Below are 14,614 nucleotides of genomic sequence, written 5' to 3' on the forward strand. Positions count from 1 at the left end.
CGATGAGGTGCTGAGGGCTCTGGTGAGGGAGGGAGTGGGACCAAGTTCCAACCCACTGGCTTGATCTACACTCACTGGAGGGAGTCACTCACTGGTCTTGACTTTCAGGAGCGACTGGAGGCACTCAGTGGTCTGGAGACTGATCTCCTGCAATTAGCTCTGCAGCTGTCTGTGACAGCCCAGCTGGTCAGTCTACTCAGCCTTCTGTAGGGGGCTGAGGGGCAATAGAAATTAATCAAAGTTTGTTTAATTTTTTTTCTGGCTATAGAGAAAATGAATCAAATTGTGTTTTATTTTTTATTTCCTGTGGGGGCAATCATTGAATCAATGTGTTTCAATTTTTTTTATCAGTGAGGGCAATGAATCAATGTATGTTTTATTTATTTTCCTGTGGGGGCCGATGTGTGTGTTTTTTTTCCCTGTGGGGACCAATGTGTGTTTCTTTTCCTGTCTGGGACATTGTGTGTATGTTTTTTTTCCTGTCAGGGCCAATGTGTGTGTGTTGTGTCCCTGTGGAGGCCAATGTGTGTTTTTTCATTCCTGTCAGAGACATTGTGTGTTTTTTTTCCCTGCAGGGGCCAATAAGGGTGTTTTTATTCCCTGTGGGAGCCAAAGTGTATGTTTTTTTCCTATGGGGGTAAATGTGTGTGTGTGCGTGTTTATTTCCCCTGTCGGGCTTGACTCCTTGGTATTTCTTAATTTCTCTTCTGTGGATAATTTATTTAATAAAAACCTGGAAATATTTATTTTGGTTAATACAAATATTAATTATAGATATAGTTTAGATTCCAAGTTATAAGGGATGCTAACTTTGGGGCAATAATACAAATACAGTAATAATAAATTAGTCCCTGAATCACCTAAGCCTCTGTAGATCGAGGCTCTACTCAGGCCGCAACCCGAAAGTAACAATGGTGGTATGAATTTGTCCAGAATTGACCGATGGTCATAAAGTACCAACCAATCAGCTCCTGTCACTTTACAGGTTGTGTTTGAAAAATTACAGGAGCTGCTTGGTTGGTACTTTTTTCTCCATCCTCTTTGTCTCTCTCCAAGGCCGAGTACATAGGGCCTGATTCAGAAGTGCAGAACGGGTCAGCGATAACACACGGAGTTCATCAGCAGGCAGTGAATTATTGTCTGCTGCCGTTTCACTGCTGGGAGGGGACGGCGACAGCCTCTGTTTCTCAAAATGGAGGCATGTCACCGCCGTTGTGGGGGAGTAGATACACCAGGATCTCCACTGGCTGACAGAGATATTCTGGTCTCTTTTGAGGATCTGCAATGGCTGGCTTGCGTGACCCCATTGTCAGTGGCGTCCCTCCCCACGGTGTCACCTGGGGTGGGGAGGAACACCGGGGGAGTGGTCTCGCGGGCAGGGGGCATGGCCTCATGGCCTGAACCTCCCTGTATATTACTTGGGGGGCAGAGGGGGCAGGAGGTACCTGTGTGCAGTGCTAGCCGGCTCCCTCAGTGTCAGGACCTGAGTGCTGCACTTATTGCTACAGTGCAGCACCTGGCTCCTGTCAGTGAGGGGGGAGTCTGCACCTTGGGGTCAACCCTCGGCGCATGACACCCAGGTGTGGACCGCACCCCCCTTGTGACGCCACTGCCCATGGTCACTCAGCCAGCTGATGGGATCGCAGAAGATCCAATGTCACATCCTTGGACGCAGCTCGGATTAGTAATGAATTCTAGGAGGCGTGATGCCTTCTGCTGCAATACCATATTACAGCTACTGCAGCAGCTACAATAGCACCTGCGTCCTCTGCTGAATCACCCCCATAGACCCCTTAGTCTCTCTATGCTGTTTGTACCCTTTTTGTATTGTGCTTGTTCTGTTTTGTCCCCATATTTTATGATTCCTTAGTGACCCTTCTTGTCATTTTTAATGTAAATAAGTCCATATAATACGTACATAAATACTCCAACATTAAAATGTCAACTGTCAAAACCGGATAATTGGCGAAGACAGAATCTGTTTGCAATCAGACGCACAATGCAATTCAGTGCTGTTTTCCCCGCATACATACATTTAAAAGCAATGGTCCCGTAACGCAAAAAGGATAATTTAAACGCAATGTTAGTATATAAAGAAATTAATGTTTTCTGTAACTATGGCTTAGTAAATGACAATTGGACTGTGTGTGGAGCCGTACTGATCGACTCTGTTTCCACAGCGTTCCGGTGACATCAATATGAAGATCAGAACATGCGGCTATGAAATATGAATGTTAGAGAGAATATCTATTTGAAATGTTGTTTTCCATAGCAGCTTAGATTTGCATGTTGGGGGATACAAAAGGAGGTTGGAGACCTTTTGTATCCATTTGGAATTGTCCAATAAATGCCCTGTAACAGATTTCTCCAAAGGACTGGTTATTCCATTCTAATCAATAGAGCTAGCTAGCTGAGAGTAGAACCTAATTAACAGTAGGTTCAGGTAACCAAAAGGATACTCCCTTTCTGATGACCTCACAGGTAAAAGGGGCGGGAACATAACATGCACATCCTGAGAAAACACAGTTTAGCAGACACACTTGCAGATTTTAGAAGGAAGAGAGAGGTACACTCCCTGACCAGACAACGGAAGAATGGGTCTCAGTTCCTCTGGGTTATTATTGCTGAGTATAAAATGTGCAATATTTAGCCTATTTGGGTGTCTGTAGCTATGTTTAGTGTTAATATGTTGTTAGCTTAGCATGGTGTGTGGTTTGTAGTTTTCTAAGGATATTCATGGGTCTGTGTTGGCATGCAGTGGATAATGTGTTGTCTGGTCTGTGCTTTTCATCTGCACTGTAGGGTACAGTGGTCTGTTGTCAGCATGCAGGAAAGGGATTGATTGTGGAGTTGTCATGATATTTGTGAATGATTGATGCTGGTTGATTGAGATCCTCTGGTGTGTTCTGTGTTAGGGCCTTGCCATGTGTTCTGTGTTGGGGCCTTGCCATGTGTTCTGTGTTGGGGCCTTGCCATGTGTTCTGTGTTGGGGCCTTGCCATGTGTTCTATGTTGGGGCCTTGCCATGTGTTCTGTGTTGGGGCCTTGCCATGTGTTCTGTGTTGGGGCCTTGCCATGTGTTCTGTGTTGGGGCCTTGCCATGTGTTCTGTGTTGGGGCCTTGCCATGTGTTCTGTGTTAGGGCCTTGCCATGTGTTCTGTGTTAGGGCCTTGCCATGTGCTTGAACGGTATCTCTGCTTGGGAGAGATGGGCTTTGTGTGTGCTGTATACTCATGAATGTGATCATAGGGTGGTGTCAGTGTTGTATCATGGAGGTTGAATTGATGGCAGCTTTGAATGGTCATGGGTGGTTACCGTGTGGTGTTGTGTGAGTCAGATGGGTATGTTGTCTGCGGTTTGTTGGAGATGGCTTGCCTCCATGTGGGGTGAACAAGGGAAATTGTGATTCTGCCCAGTTGTGGTGTTGTGTGGGTCAGATAGGTATATTGTGTTTGTTGTGGTTGTGGTCATTGATGGATGATTTGCGGAGTTGCAGCTTGGTGCAGGATGGAGTTTGCCTAGGGATCATGAGGCTTGCAAACAAAGGAAAAACATGTGCTTCAGCCCTTCCCCCTCCCCCCGGTCTAGTGACTACTGGATGAGGTCTGTAGTAGGATGGTATTGTTGTATATTGGAATCAGCTTGTGTGGTACATGTTGGAATATTAAATGGTGCAGTGTTTGCCTGATGTGTTGGCATATGATATCCAGCGTTCATATTTAATTAACTATGGCATTATGGGAGATTTCAATGAGGTAGCTTCATAATGGAGTTTGTTTGTAGACCATGCGGTTTGAACAATAGGGCAGGAAGCATTCCCAACCCCCCCTCACACACAAACAAACACACACACACTCCATCACCAGAACATGTGCTCTCAGCAGACATTGATATATCTCTCATTGTATTTTAATGTGTCTCTCTCTCTCTCTCTCTCTCTCTCTCTCTTATATTGCTCATTGTATTTTGATCTTTAATAACCGTTTCATGTATTTTAACTGTACAATATGACCTAATGTTTGTACAATTTATTTGCGCTCATTATTAGATCATAGCGTTGTAACATCTGTACTTTTACCTGAATAATAATCTTTAGCGCTTCGGACCGCTATTCAACTGTCTTGGTATTTCATTAATGGTATAATCAAAATAGCGACATCTTGTGGTTTTAGAAGGTACAGGCAGGTTTTTTCTTAGAGGTTCTAGGCAGGTGAATCTTAGAGGTTTATAGGCAGGAATGTATTAAAAGGTATTGACAAATTTAACACAACATATATACATACACCCTATGTCATAAGGAAGATGAAGAACTAAAACTACTTCACTAAAATATTTAGAATATGAGCAATTATTTTATATACATGTCCTAATAGTGAACTTAAAATAAAGTAAATGGGATTTTACTAAGTACCGTTGATTCTTTTGGTGGGGGTAGGTGCTATTTAAGATAACATTTTTAACTTACAATTTTTCAGATTCCCCAGGAAAACCTGTATTTACCGGGACTGGTGATATGATGGAAGGAAATACCACTGTGATCCAATGCCATATAGATCACACCTGTGCCAGCAGCCCCCCATCTCTAAAATGGAGCAAACCTGGACAAAGGAAAAAACAATCAATATCATTATCTAGAGGGAACTGGAGAGAAGTATCAGAACTTACTTATATTCCTTCCTATGAGGACGATAGGACGAGTATTCGATGCACAGCCACCTATCACAGCGGACTAAGATCCCAAACAGAATTCAAATTGAACATCAAATGTACGTATTGTGGGTAAATAGATGCAGGGGTGTATCGACCCATTGGCCAGGATGGCACTCGCCAGGGGCGCCAGCCAAGGGGGGGCGCCATCCGGGGGTGCCACCCGTGGCCAGGGGGTAGACTGAAGACAGGGCCGCCAGGATTGCAGTCCCGGGTACGCCCATGTGCACTGAGGCGCACATGATGACATGACATCACGTGCGCCTTGTTAAAAAAAAGCTTTATTTATTCTATTGTACCAGGCAGCCGGAAGTTCCTAGATGTCAAGGTCCGGGCAACCGCCATCGCTTGCCGGCGGCTGCCTGGTACAGGACATAGAATAAATAAAGCTTTTTTTCTTTTTGAACAAGGCGAGCGTGACGTCATGTTGTCATTTGCGTCTCATCGCTGCTGCTACTGCACCGAGGAGCCGCCGAGCCACAGGCTGAAGTTTGTAAGTATTTGTGGACTGCAGGGGGCCGGTGACTGGAGCTGGGGGCTGGATCTGAGGGCCAGGGACTGGAGCCCCGCATTACAGGCAGGCTAATGGCTGGGGAGACAGGAGGGGAGTGACTGGGGACACCGAAGTGGGTTGGTGCGGTGGGGCTGGGGAGACAGGAAGGTGATGACTGGGGAGACAGGAGGGTGATGGCTGGGGAGACAGGAGAGGGGTGGCTGGGGAGACAGGAGGGAGATGGGGATGCTGGGCAGAGAAAAAAGGGGCTGCCTGATGAAACAGAAGGGGGTGCTGGCTGATAAAACATGGCTGTAGAGCCATTATAACTACAGAGTAATTATTCAGAAAATATGGGGCGGAGGGTGCATCAGTAGATTACTTTGCCAGGGGCGCTCGGACCCCTAGATACACCCCTGAATAGATGCAACAGACATTTTTAACATGACATCACGACACAAAGATGAACAAGGGGCAATTATATTACAGTGATTTGGGGGTAACTTTGTGGTGCTGATTCTGAATATGATATGGGTTTTGCTAGATTGTATCTTAGTTAATAGATACACGGGCTAGAAACAAGAAAAACACAATAGACAACTGACTGCTGATTGGGTGGCCGATCACTTATATACGGAAAGGGAATATTCTAGATTCAGTAAACACTTAGGGGTAAATTTACTAAAGTGAGAATTTTTTGAAGTGGAAATGTTGCCCATAGCAACCAACCAGATTCCAGCTATTATCTTCTAGAAGGTGCTAGTTAAATGTTAAGTAGAATCTGAATGGTTGCTATGGGCAACACTCCACTTCTAAAAGCTCTCACTTTAGTAAATATACCTCTTAGAATATTTGCATGCCTCACCTTTTAGATTTTTCCGATAGAATCCCATATGCACGTGTTATGGCTAAATTCCCTATTACAGTACTTGAGGGTAGCCAGTATCTCAAGAAAAAGAGCCAATTCTAAAACTACTTTCATTTTTGAATTCAGAAACCAAAAAATACCACAAATCCATTCAAATATCCTTGCCAAACATTTCTTTTGTTGGCCTGTGCTATTAAAGTATGTAACCTGCTAATTACTAAAGTTTCCTTGATTTTATTTATACTGGTTGTTATAATGAATAAAGAGGTACTGTAGCCTGGAACCTTCCAACCCAGCGACCCTATAAAAAGGACTATTTGACTTGTCAATACATACAGGGCTCTATTTACTACAATCCGCATATTGAATGCAGATTGTAGTGTGATATTAACGACTGAATTCGCATTGCGAATTCAGGCAATATCACAGGGATTTATTACAAATGCTTGCGATAAAGCTCTGTCCCTGCGAATCCCCTTCGGAGCCTTATCACAGTATTTTTGCAAAAAATACCATTATTAAGTGCCCGTGCATGCGCCGACCGGTTGCCGCTGCTACCCCCCCGGCGCTAAGCCCCACCCCCTGGTGCTAATCCCTGCCCTCCACGATCGCGGAAACCCTGTGATCCCCCCCTGCGACCCCCTCTCCCTCACTTACCTGCATGCTCCAGGCCTCCGGTGATGTTCTCCATTCCTCCGGTCAGGTGATCTCCCATACTGCACTGGGACCGATCACCTGATGACCGGGCAGCAGTGCACTATGGGAGACCAGCTGACTGGAGGGAAGTCATCACCGGAGGCACGATCACCAGTCCCTGGAGTCAGGTAAGTAAATTTTTTTTTTTACTATTTTTTTTTTTTTTTTACAGTGAATCAGTGTGTGGTCTGTTTAGACCACACAGCTGATTACTGGGACCGACTCCCGGCTCTGCTCTCCCCGTTAGAGCAGGGCAGGAGTCCGGTAACCGGGGGAGACCCTGGATAACGCCACCTCCAGGTGGCGTTATTATCACAGGGCTTTCCCCGATATTTTTTCACATTTTATTTTTAGTAACTCTGGTCGGATCACATTTCCCATTACAGTTATGGGAAATGCGATCTGCTTTACTAAAAATAAGTGATACTTAGGGGTTGGAGTAGAATTTTACGAATTCTACTCCAATTGCTTTGTAATAACTATAGGTGATACTAAAATAATGTGAAAAGGGTGTGAAAACACCCCTTTTCACTTTATGTTAGTCAAAATAATGTTAATAAATAGAGCCCATAGTAGTTTGCCTATCTGCCAATCTGAGATACTGTTTTGCTATTGTTACCCCAGAGCTGCTATTACTACCTGGCAGTCAGGATATAGCTAAAGGGCTACTGGAACTTCTCAGTTAGGTGAACATGTATTATTGGAACAATAAATACAATTGTTTTAGTTGACCTTCTCCTATATTTATAATTGGACAATATATACTGTAAGTGCTACTCTGTGTGTCTCTCTATACACAAAGGTAAAAATCCAGTGTGCAAAATGCAGTAAAATATAAGTGAACTGTATTGTACAGAATATGTTAATAGGGAATGTAGTTAGGATCCTGGCAGTGACTTTCCCCATGGTCACAATACTGGTGGCAGAATCCCAATGGTCAAAATACAGATGAATCCAGGCGGTGAGAATTGGAGTTAGTTTTAGGGTTAGCGCTAGGGGGAGGGTTAGGGTTAGGCACTAGGGGGAGGGTTAGGGATAAGCACTAGTGGGAGGGTTAGGGATAGGCACTAGGGAGAGAGTTAGGGATATGCACTAGGGGGAGGGTTAGGGATAAGCACTAGGGGGAAGGTTAGGGATAGGCACTAGGGGGAGGGTTAGGCACTAGGGGGAGGGTTAGGGTTAGGCACTAGGGGGAGGGTTAGGGATAGGCACCTGGGGGGGTTAGGGATAGGCACTAGGGGGAGGGTTAGGGATAGGCACTAGGGGGAGGGTTAGGGATAGGCACTAGGGGGAGGGTTAGTGATAGGTACTAGGGGGAGGGTTAGGGATAGGCACTATGGGGAGGGTTAGGAATAGGCCCTAGGGGGCGGGTTAGGGACAGGCACTAGGGGGAGGGTTAGGGTTAGGCACTAGGGGGAGGGTTAGGGATAGGCACCTGGGGGGGTTAGGGATAGGCTCCAGGGGGAGGGTTAGGGATAGGCACTAGGGTTAGGGTTAGGCATTAGGGGGAGGGTTAGGGATAGGCACCTGGGGGGGTTAGGGATAGGCACTATGGGGAGGGTTAGGAATAGGCCCTAGGGGGCGGGTTAGGGACAGGCATTAGGGGGAGAGTTAGGGATAAGCACTAGGGGGAGGGTTAGGGATGGACACTAGGGGGAAGGTTATGGATAGGCACTAGGGGGAGGGTTAGGGTTAGGCACTAGGGGGAGGGTTAGGAATAGGCACTAGGGGGAGGTTTAGGGATAGGCACTAGGGGGAGGGTTAGGGTTAGGCACTAGGGGGAGGGTTAGGAATAGGCACTAGGGGGAGGTTTAGGGATAGGCACTAGGGGGAGGGTTAGGGATAGGCACTAAGGGGAAGGTTAGGGATAGGCATTAGGGGGAAGGTTAGGGATAGGCACTCAGATAAGGGTTAGGGATAGGCACTAGGGAGATGGTTAGGGATAGGCACTAGGTGGAGGGTTAGGAATAGTCACTAGGGAGAGAGTTAGGGTTAGGCACTAGGGGGAGGGTTAGGGATAGGTACTAGGGGGGGTTAGGGATAGGCATTAGTGGGAGGGTTAGGGATAGGCACTATGGGGAGGATTTGGGTTAGGCACTAGGGGGAGGGTTAGGGATAGGCACTATGGTGAGGGTTAGGGATAGGCACTATGGGGAGGGTTAGGGATAGGCACTAGGGGGAGGGTTAGGGTTAGGCACTAGGGGGAGGATTTGGGTTAGGCACTAGGGGGAGGGTTAGGGATAGGCAGTAGGGGAGGGTTAGGGATAGGCAGTAGGGGAGGGTTAGGGATAGGCACTAGGGGAGGGTTAGGGATAGGCACTTGGGGAGGGTTAGGGATAGGCACTAGGGGGAAGGTTAGGGATAGGCACTAGGGGAAGGGTTTGGGTTAGGCACTAGGTGGAGGGTTAGGAATAGGCACTAGGGGGAGGGTTAGGGATAGGCACTAGGGTGAGGGTTAGGGATAGGCACTAGAGGGAAGGTTAGGGATAGGCACTGGGGGAGGGTTAAGGTTAGGCACTAGGGGGAGGGTTAGGGATAGGCACTAGGGGGAGGGTTAGGGATAGGCACTAGGGGGAGGGTTAGGGTTAGGCATTAGGGGAGGGTTAGGGATAGGCACTAAGGGGAGGGTTAGGGATAGGCACTCAGATGAGGGTTAGGGATAGGCACTAGGGAGATGTTTAGGGATAGGCACTAGGGGGAGGGTTAGGGATAGGCACTATGGAGAGGGTTAGGGTTAGGCACTAGGAGGAGGGTTAGGGTTAGGCACTAGGGGGAGGATTAGGGATAGGTACTAGTGGGGGTTAGGGATAGGCATTAGGGGGAGGGTTAGGGATAGGCACTATGGGGAGGGTTAGGGTTAGGCACTAGGTGGAGGGTTAGGTTTTGCGTTAGGGGGAGGGTTAGGGTTAGGCACTAGGGGGAGGGTTAGGGATAGGCACTAGGGGGAGGGTTAGGGATAAGCACTAGGGGGAGGGTTAGGCACTAGGGGGAGGGTTAGGGAAATGCTCTAGGGGAGGGTTAGGGATAGGCACTAAGGGGAGGAATAGGGTTAGGCACTAGGGGGAGAGTTATGGTTAGGCACTAGGGGGAGGATTAGGGATAGGCACTAGTGGGAGGGTTAGGGATAAGCACTAGGTGGAGGGTTAGGGATAGGCACTAGGGGGAGGGTTAGGGTTAGGCACTAGGGTATCGATTCCTGCCTGTCTATACTTTCTACAATTGTATCGATTCCTGCCTATACCTTCTTAAATTGTCGCTATTTAGCATTATGAGTCGCACAAGAAATAAATACTTTCAGACTTTGAATGTGGTTCCAAAGCACAAAAAGTTATTACTCAATATAAAAACAGATGGTTTCACACTGTGATCTAAATACAGTTAGTGCAAATAAATCATACAGATTAAGGGTACTGTTGTTACATACGCACGCGCTCTGGACCCAGATACCGGCATCAAAATAGAAACCTCTAACAGCAAAGCAAGCAGACTGAGTATCCAGGTTTAGAGAGCCCACATATATACTCTTACAGAGATTGGCAATACAATAGAATAATTTGGCATGATTCCATTGGTTCTTCTTCCTGCTTCTTCTGTTACAGTGTGGTTCATAGGTCAATTCATAAGGACACAATCCAGCCTCCAACAGCCCTTAGTGTTCTTTTTCCCACTGCATAATAAATCTAAGCTGGCTACATTATAGAGTACATTTTAATTTTTAAATCTCTATAGTCCATAGTTTTCAGACACATGTTGCGATCTTCTCATCGATGGTACTGGAAATCTGCAAAGCCACAGTGGATCAGTACAACACCAAACACGGTCTGCTTACCATGTACTAAACCTTAGATATCAAATTACATTTATTTCACAACATTTATAATACTGAATAAACCTTGATTATTACACTTTAATACTAGGTAACCTTTTATGTAAGTGTGCAGTGTGTCAGTGTTGGGGAATTGGGAAAAGACGCTAGTTAGCATTGTGCGACTACGTGTTTGTGGAGAACACCATGGTACGTGTTTTGCAGGGTTGATCATTTTATATGTTTTAGTGACTGTCTGTATTTATATGAAGGGAACTTTTAACTTCTTTCTATTGCATGGGAATCGCACGATGCTAAATAATAGCATCGCCGTATGTACTTATAATGGCATCTCATTGCCATTCGCAAAATGGCATAGTGTAGATTTAATTTTAAACCAATCCTGTCTCAGCCAATTATCCTGCTTCGACAAGGGGGAGGGTTAGGGATAGGCACTAGGGGGAGGGTTAGGGTTAGGCACTAGGGGAGGGTTAGGGATAGGCACTAGGGGGAGAGTTAGGGTTAGCATTGGGGGAGGGTTAGGGTTAGGCACTAGGGTTAGGGATACTTACTAGGGGGAGGGTTAGGGATAGGCACTATGGGGAGGGTTAGGGATAGGCACTAGGGGGAAGGTTAGGGATAGGCACTAGGGGAAGGGTTAGGGTTAGGCACTAGTGGGAGGATTAGGAATAGGCACTAGGGGGAGGGTTAGGGACAGCCACTAGAGGGAAGGTTAGGGATAGGCACTGGGGGAGAGTTAAGGTTAGGCACTAGGGGGAGGGTTAGGGTTAGGCACTAGGGGGAGGGTTAGGGTTAGGCACTAGGAAAGGGTTATGGATAGGTACTAGGGGTAGGGTTAGGGATAGGCACTAGGGGGAGGCTTAGGGATATGCACTCAGATAAGGGTTAGGGATAGGCACTAGGGAGATGGTTAGGGATAGGCACTAGGTGGAGGGTTAGGAATAGTCACTAGGGAGAGAGTTAGGGTTAGGCACTAGGGGGAGGGTTAGGGATAGGTACTAGGGGGGGTTAGGGATAGGCATTAGTGGGAGGGTTAGGGATAGGCACTATGGGGAGGATTTGGGTTAGGCACTAGGGGGAGGGTTAGGGATAGGCACTATGGTGAGGGTTAGGGATAGGCACTATGGGGAGGGTTAGGGATAGGCACTAGGGGGAGGGTTAGGGTTAGGCTCTAGGGGGAGGATTTGGGTTAGGCACTAGGGGGAGGGTTAGGGATAGGCAGTAGGGGAGGGTTAGGGATAGGCAGTAGGGGAGGGTTAGGGATAGGCACTAGGGGAGGGTTAGGGATAGGCACTTGGGGAGGGTTAGGGATAGGCACTAGGGGGAAGGTTAGGGATAGGCACTAGGGGAAGGGTTTGGGTTAGGCACTAGGTGGAGGGTTAGGAATAGGCACTAGGGGGAGGGTTAGGGATAGGCACTAGGGTGAGGGTTAGGGATAGGCACTAGAGGGAAGGTTAGGGATAGGCACTGGGGGAGGGTTAAGGTTAGGCACTAGGGGGAGGGTTAGGGATAGGCACTAGGGGGAGGGTTAGGGATAGGCACTAGGGGGAGGGTTAGGGTTAGGCATTAGGGGAGGGTTAGGGATAGGCACTAAGGGGAGGGTTAGGGATAGGCACTCAGATGAGGGTTAGGGATAGGCACTAGGGAGATGTTTAGGGATAGGCACTAGGGGGAGGGTTAGGGATAGGCACTAGGGAGAGGGTTAGGGTTAGGCACTAGGAGGAGGGTTAGGGTTAGGCACTAGGGGGAGGATTAGGGATAGGTACTAGTGGGGGTTAGGGATAGGCATTAGGGGGAGGGTTAGGGATAGGCACTATGGGGAGGGTTAGGGTTAGGCACTAGGTGGAGGGTTAGGTTTTGCGTTAGGGGGAGGGTTAGGGTTAGGCACTAGGGGGAGGGTTAGGGATAGGCACTAGGGGGAGGGTTAGGGATAAGCACTAGGGGGAGGGTTAGGCACTAGGGGGAGGGTTAGGGAAATGCTCTAGGGGAGGGTTAGGGATAGGCACTAAGGGGAGGAATAGGGTTAGGCACTAGGGGGAGAGTTATGGTTAGGCACTAGGGGGAGGATTAGGGATAGGCACTAGTGGGAGGGTTAGGGATAAGCACTAGGTGGAGGGTTAGGGATAGGCACTAGGGGGAGGGTTAGGGTTAGGCACTAGGGTATCGATTCCTGCCTGTCTATACTTTCTACAATTGTATCGATTCCTGCCTATACCTTCTTAAATTGTCGCTATTTAGCATTATGAGTCGCACAAGAAATAAATACTTTCAGACTTTGAATGTGGTTCCAAAGCACAAAAAGTTATTACTCAATATAAAAACAGATGGTTTCACACTGTGATCTAAATACAGTTAGTGCAAATAAATCATACAGATTAAGGGTACTGTTGTTACATATGCACGCGCTCTGGACCCAGATACCGGCATCAAAATAGAAACCTCTAACAGCAAAGCAAGCAGACTGAGTATCCAGGTTTAGAGAGCCCACATATATACTCTTACAGAGATTGGCAATACAATAGAATAATTTGGCATGATTCCATTGGTTCTTCTTCCTGCTTCTTCTGTTACAGTGTGGTTCATAGGTCAATTCATAAGGACACAATCCAGCCTCCAACAGCCCTTAGTGTTCTTTTTCCCACTGCATAATAAATCTAAGCTGGCTACATTATAGAGTACATTTTAATTTTTAAATCTCTATAGTCCATAGTTTTCAGACACATGTTGCGATCTTCTCATCGATGGTACTGGAAATCTGCAAAGCCACAGTGGATCAGTACAACACCAAACACGGTCTGCTTACCATGTACTAAACCTTAGATATCAAATTACATTTATTTCACAACATTTATAATACTGAATAAACCTTGATTATTACACTTTAATACTAGGTAACCTTTTATGTAAGTGTGCAGTGTGTCAGTGTTGGGGAATTGGGAAAAGACGCTAGTTAGCATTGTGCGACTACGTGTTTGTGGAGAACACCATGGTACGTGTTTTGCAGGGTTGATCATTTTATATGTTTTAGTGACTGTCTGTATTTATATGAAGGGAACTTTTAACTTCTTTCTATTGCATGGGAATCGCACGATGCTAAATAATAGCATCGCCGTATGTACTTATAATGGCATCTCATTGCCATTCGCAAAATGGCATAGTGTAGATTTAATTTTAAACCAATCCTGTCTCAGCCAATTATCCCGCTTCGACAAGGGGGAGGGTTAGGGATAGGCACTAGGGGGAGGGTTAGGGTTAGGCACTAGGGGAGGGTTAGGGATAGGCACTAGGGGGAGAGTTAGGGTTAGCATTGGGGGAGGGTTAGGGTTAGGCACTAGGGTTAGGGATACTTACTAGGGGGAGGGTTAGGGATAGGCACTATGGGGAGGGTTAGGCACTAGGGGGAGGGTTAGGGTTAGCATTAGGGGGAGGGTTAGGGTTGGCACTAGGGGGAGGGTTATGGTTAGCGCTAGGGTGTGGGTTAGGGTTAGGCACTCCGGGGAGGATTAGGGATAGACACTAGGGGAGGGTTAGGGTTAGGCACTAGGTGGAGGGTTAGGGATAGGCACTAGGGGAGGGTTAGGGATAGGCACTAGGGGGAGAGTTAGGGTTAGCATTGGGGGAGGGTTAGGGTTAGGCACTAGGGTTAGGGATACTTACTAGGGGGAGGGTTAGGGATAGGCACTATGGGGAGGGTTAGGGATAGGCACTATGGGGAGGGTTAGGGTTAGGCACTAGGGGGAGGGTTAGGGTTAGCATTAGGGGGAGGGTTAGGGTTGGCACTAGGGGGAGGGTTATGGTTAGCGCTAGGGTGTGGGTTAGGTTTAGGCACTCCGGGGAGGATTAGGGATAGACACTAGGGGAGGGTTAAGGTTAGGCACTAGGGGGAGGGTTAGGTACTAAAGGGAGGTTTAGGGTTAAGCACTAGGAGGAGAGTTGGGGTTAGGGACTAGGGGGTGGGTTAGGGTTAGGCACTAGGGGGTGGGTTAGGGTTAGGCACTAGAGGGAGGGTTAGGGTTAGGCTGCCG

At 47.2% G+C, this 14,614-nt stretch overlaps 1 protein-coding gene across 1 annotated transcript in view; it reads left to right on the forward strand.

Moving 5' to 3' along the window:
* The window catches only part of LOC148509076 (B-cell receptor CD22-like), a 52,657-nt gene that overhangs the window by 17,287 nt on the left and 20,756 nt on the right, over positions 1-14,614 (forward strand). The window contains exon 4 of the mRNA XM_088443618.1: positions 4,475-4,765. Within this exon, the coding sequence (XP_088299744.1) occupies positions 4,475-4,765 (291 nt within the window). The remainder of the gene's footprint in view (positions 1-4,474; positions 4,766-14,614) is intronic.

This window comes from Taudactylus pleione, unplaced genomic scaffold (genome assembly GCF_031769625.1).
Source record: "Taudactylus pleione unplaced genomic scaffold, aTauple2 ptg000332l, whole genome shotgun sequence".
Classification (NCBI taxonomy): domain Eukaryota; kingdom Metazoa; phylum Chordata; class Amphibia; order Anura; family Myobatrachidae; genus Taudactylus; species Taudactylus pleione.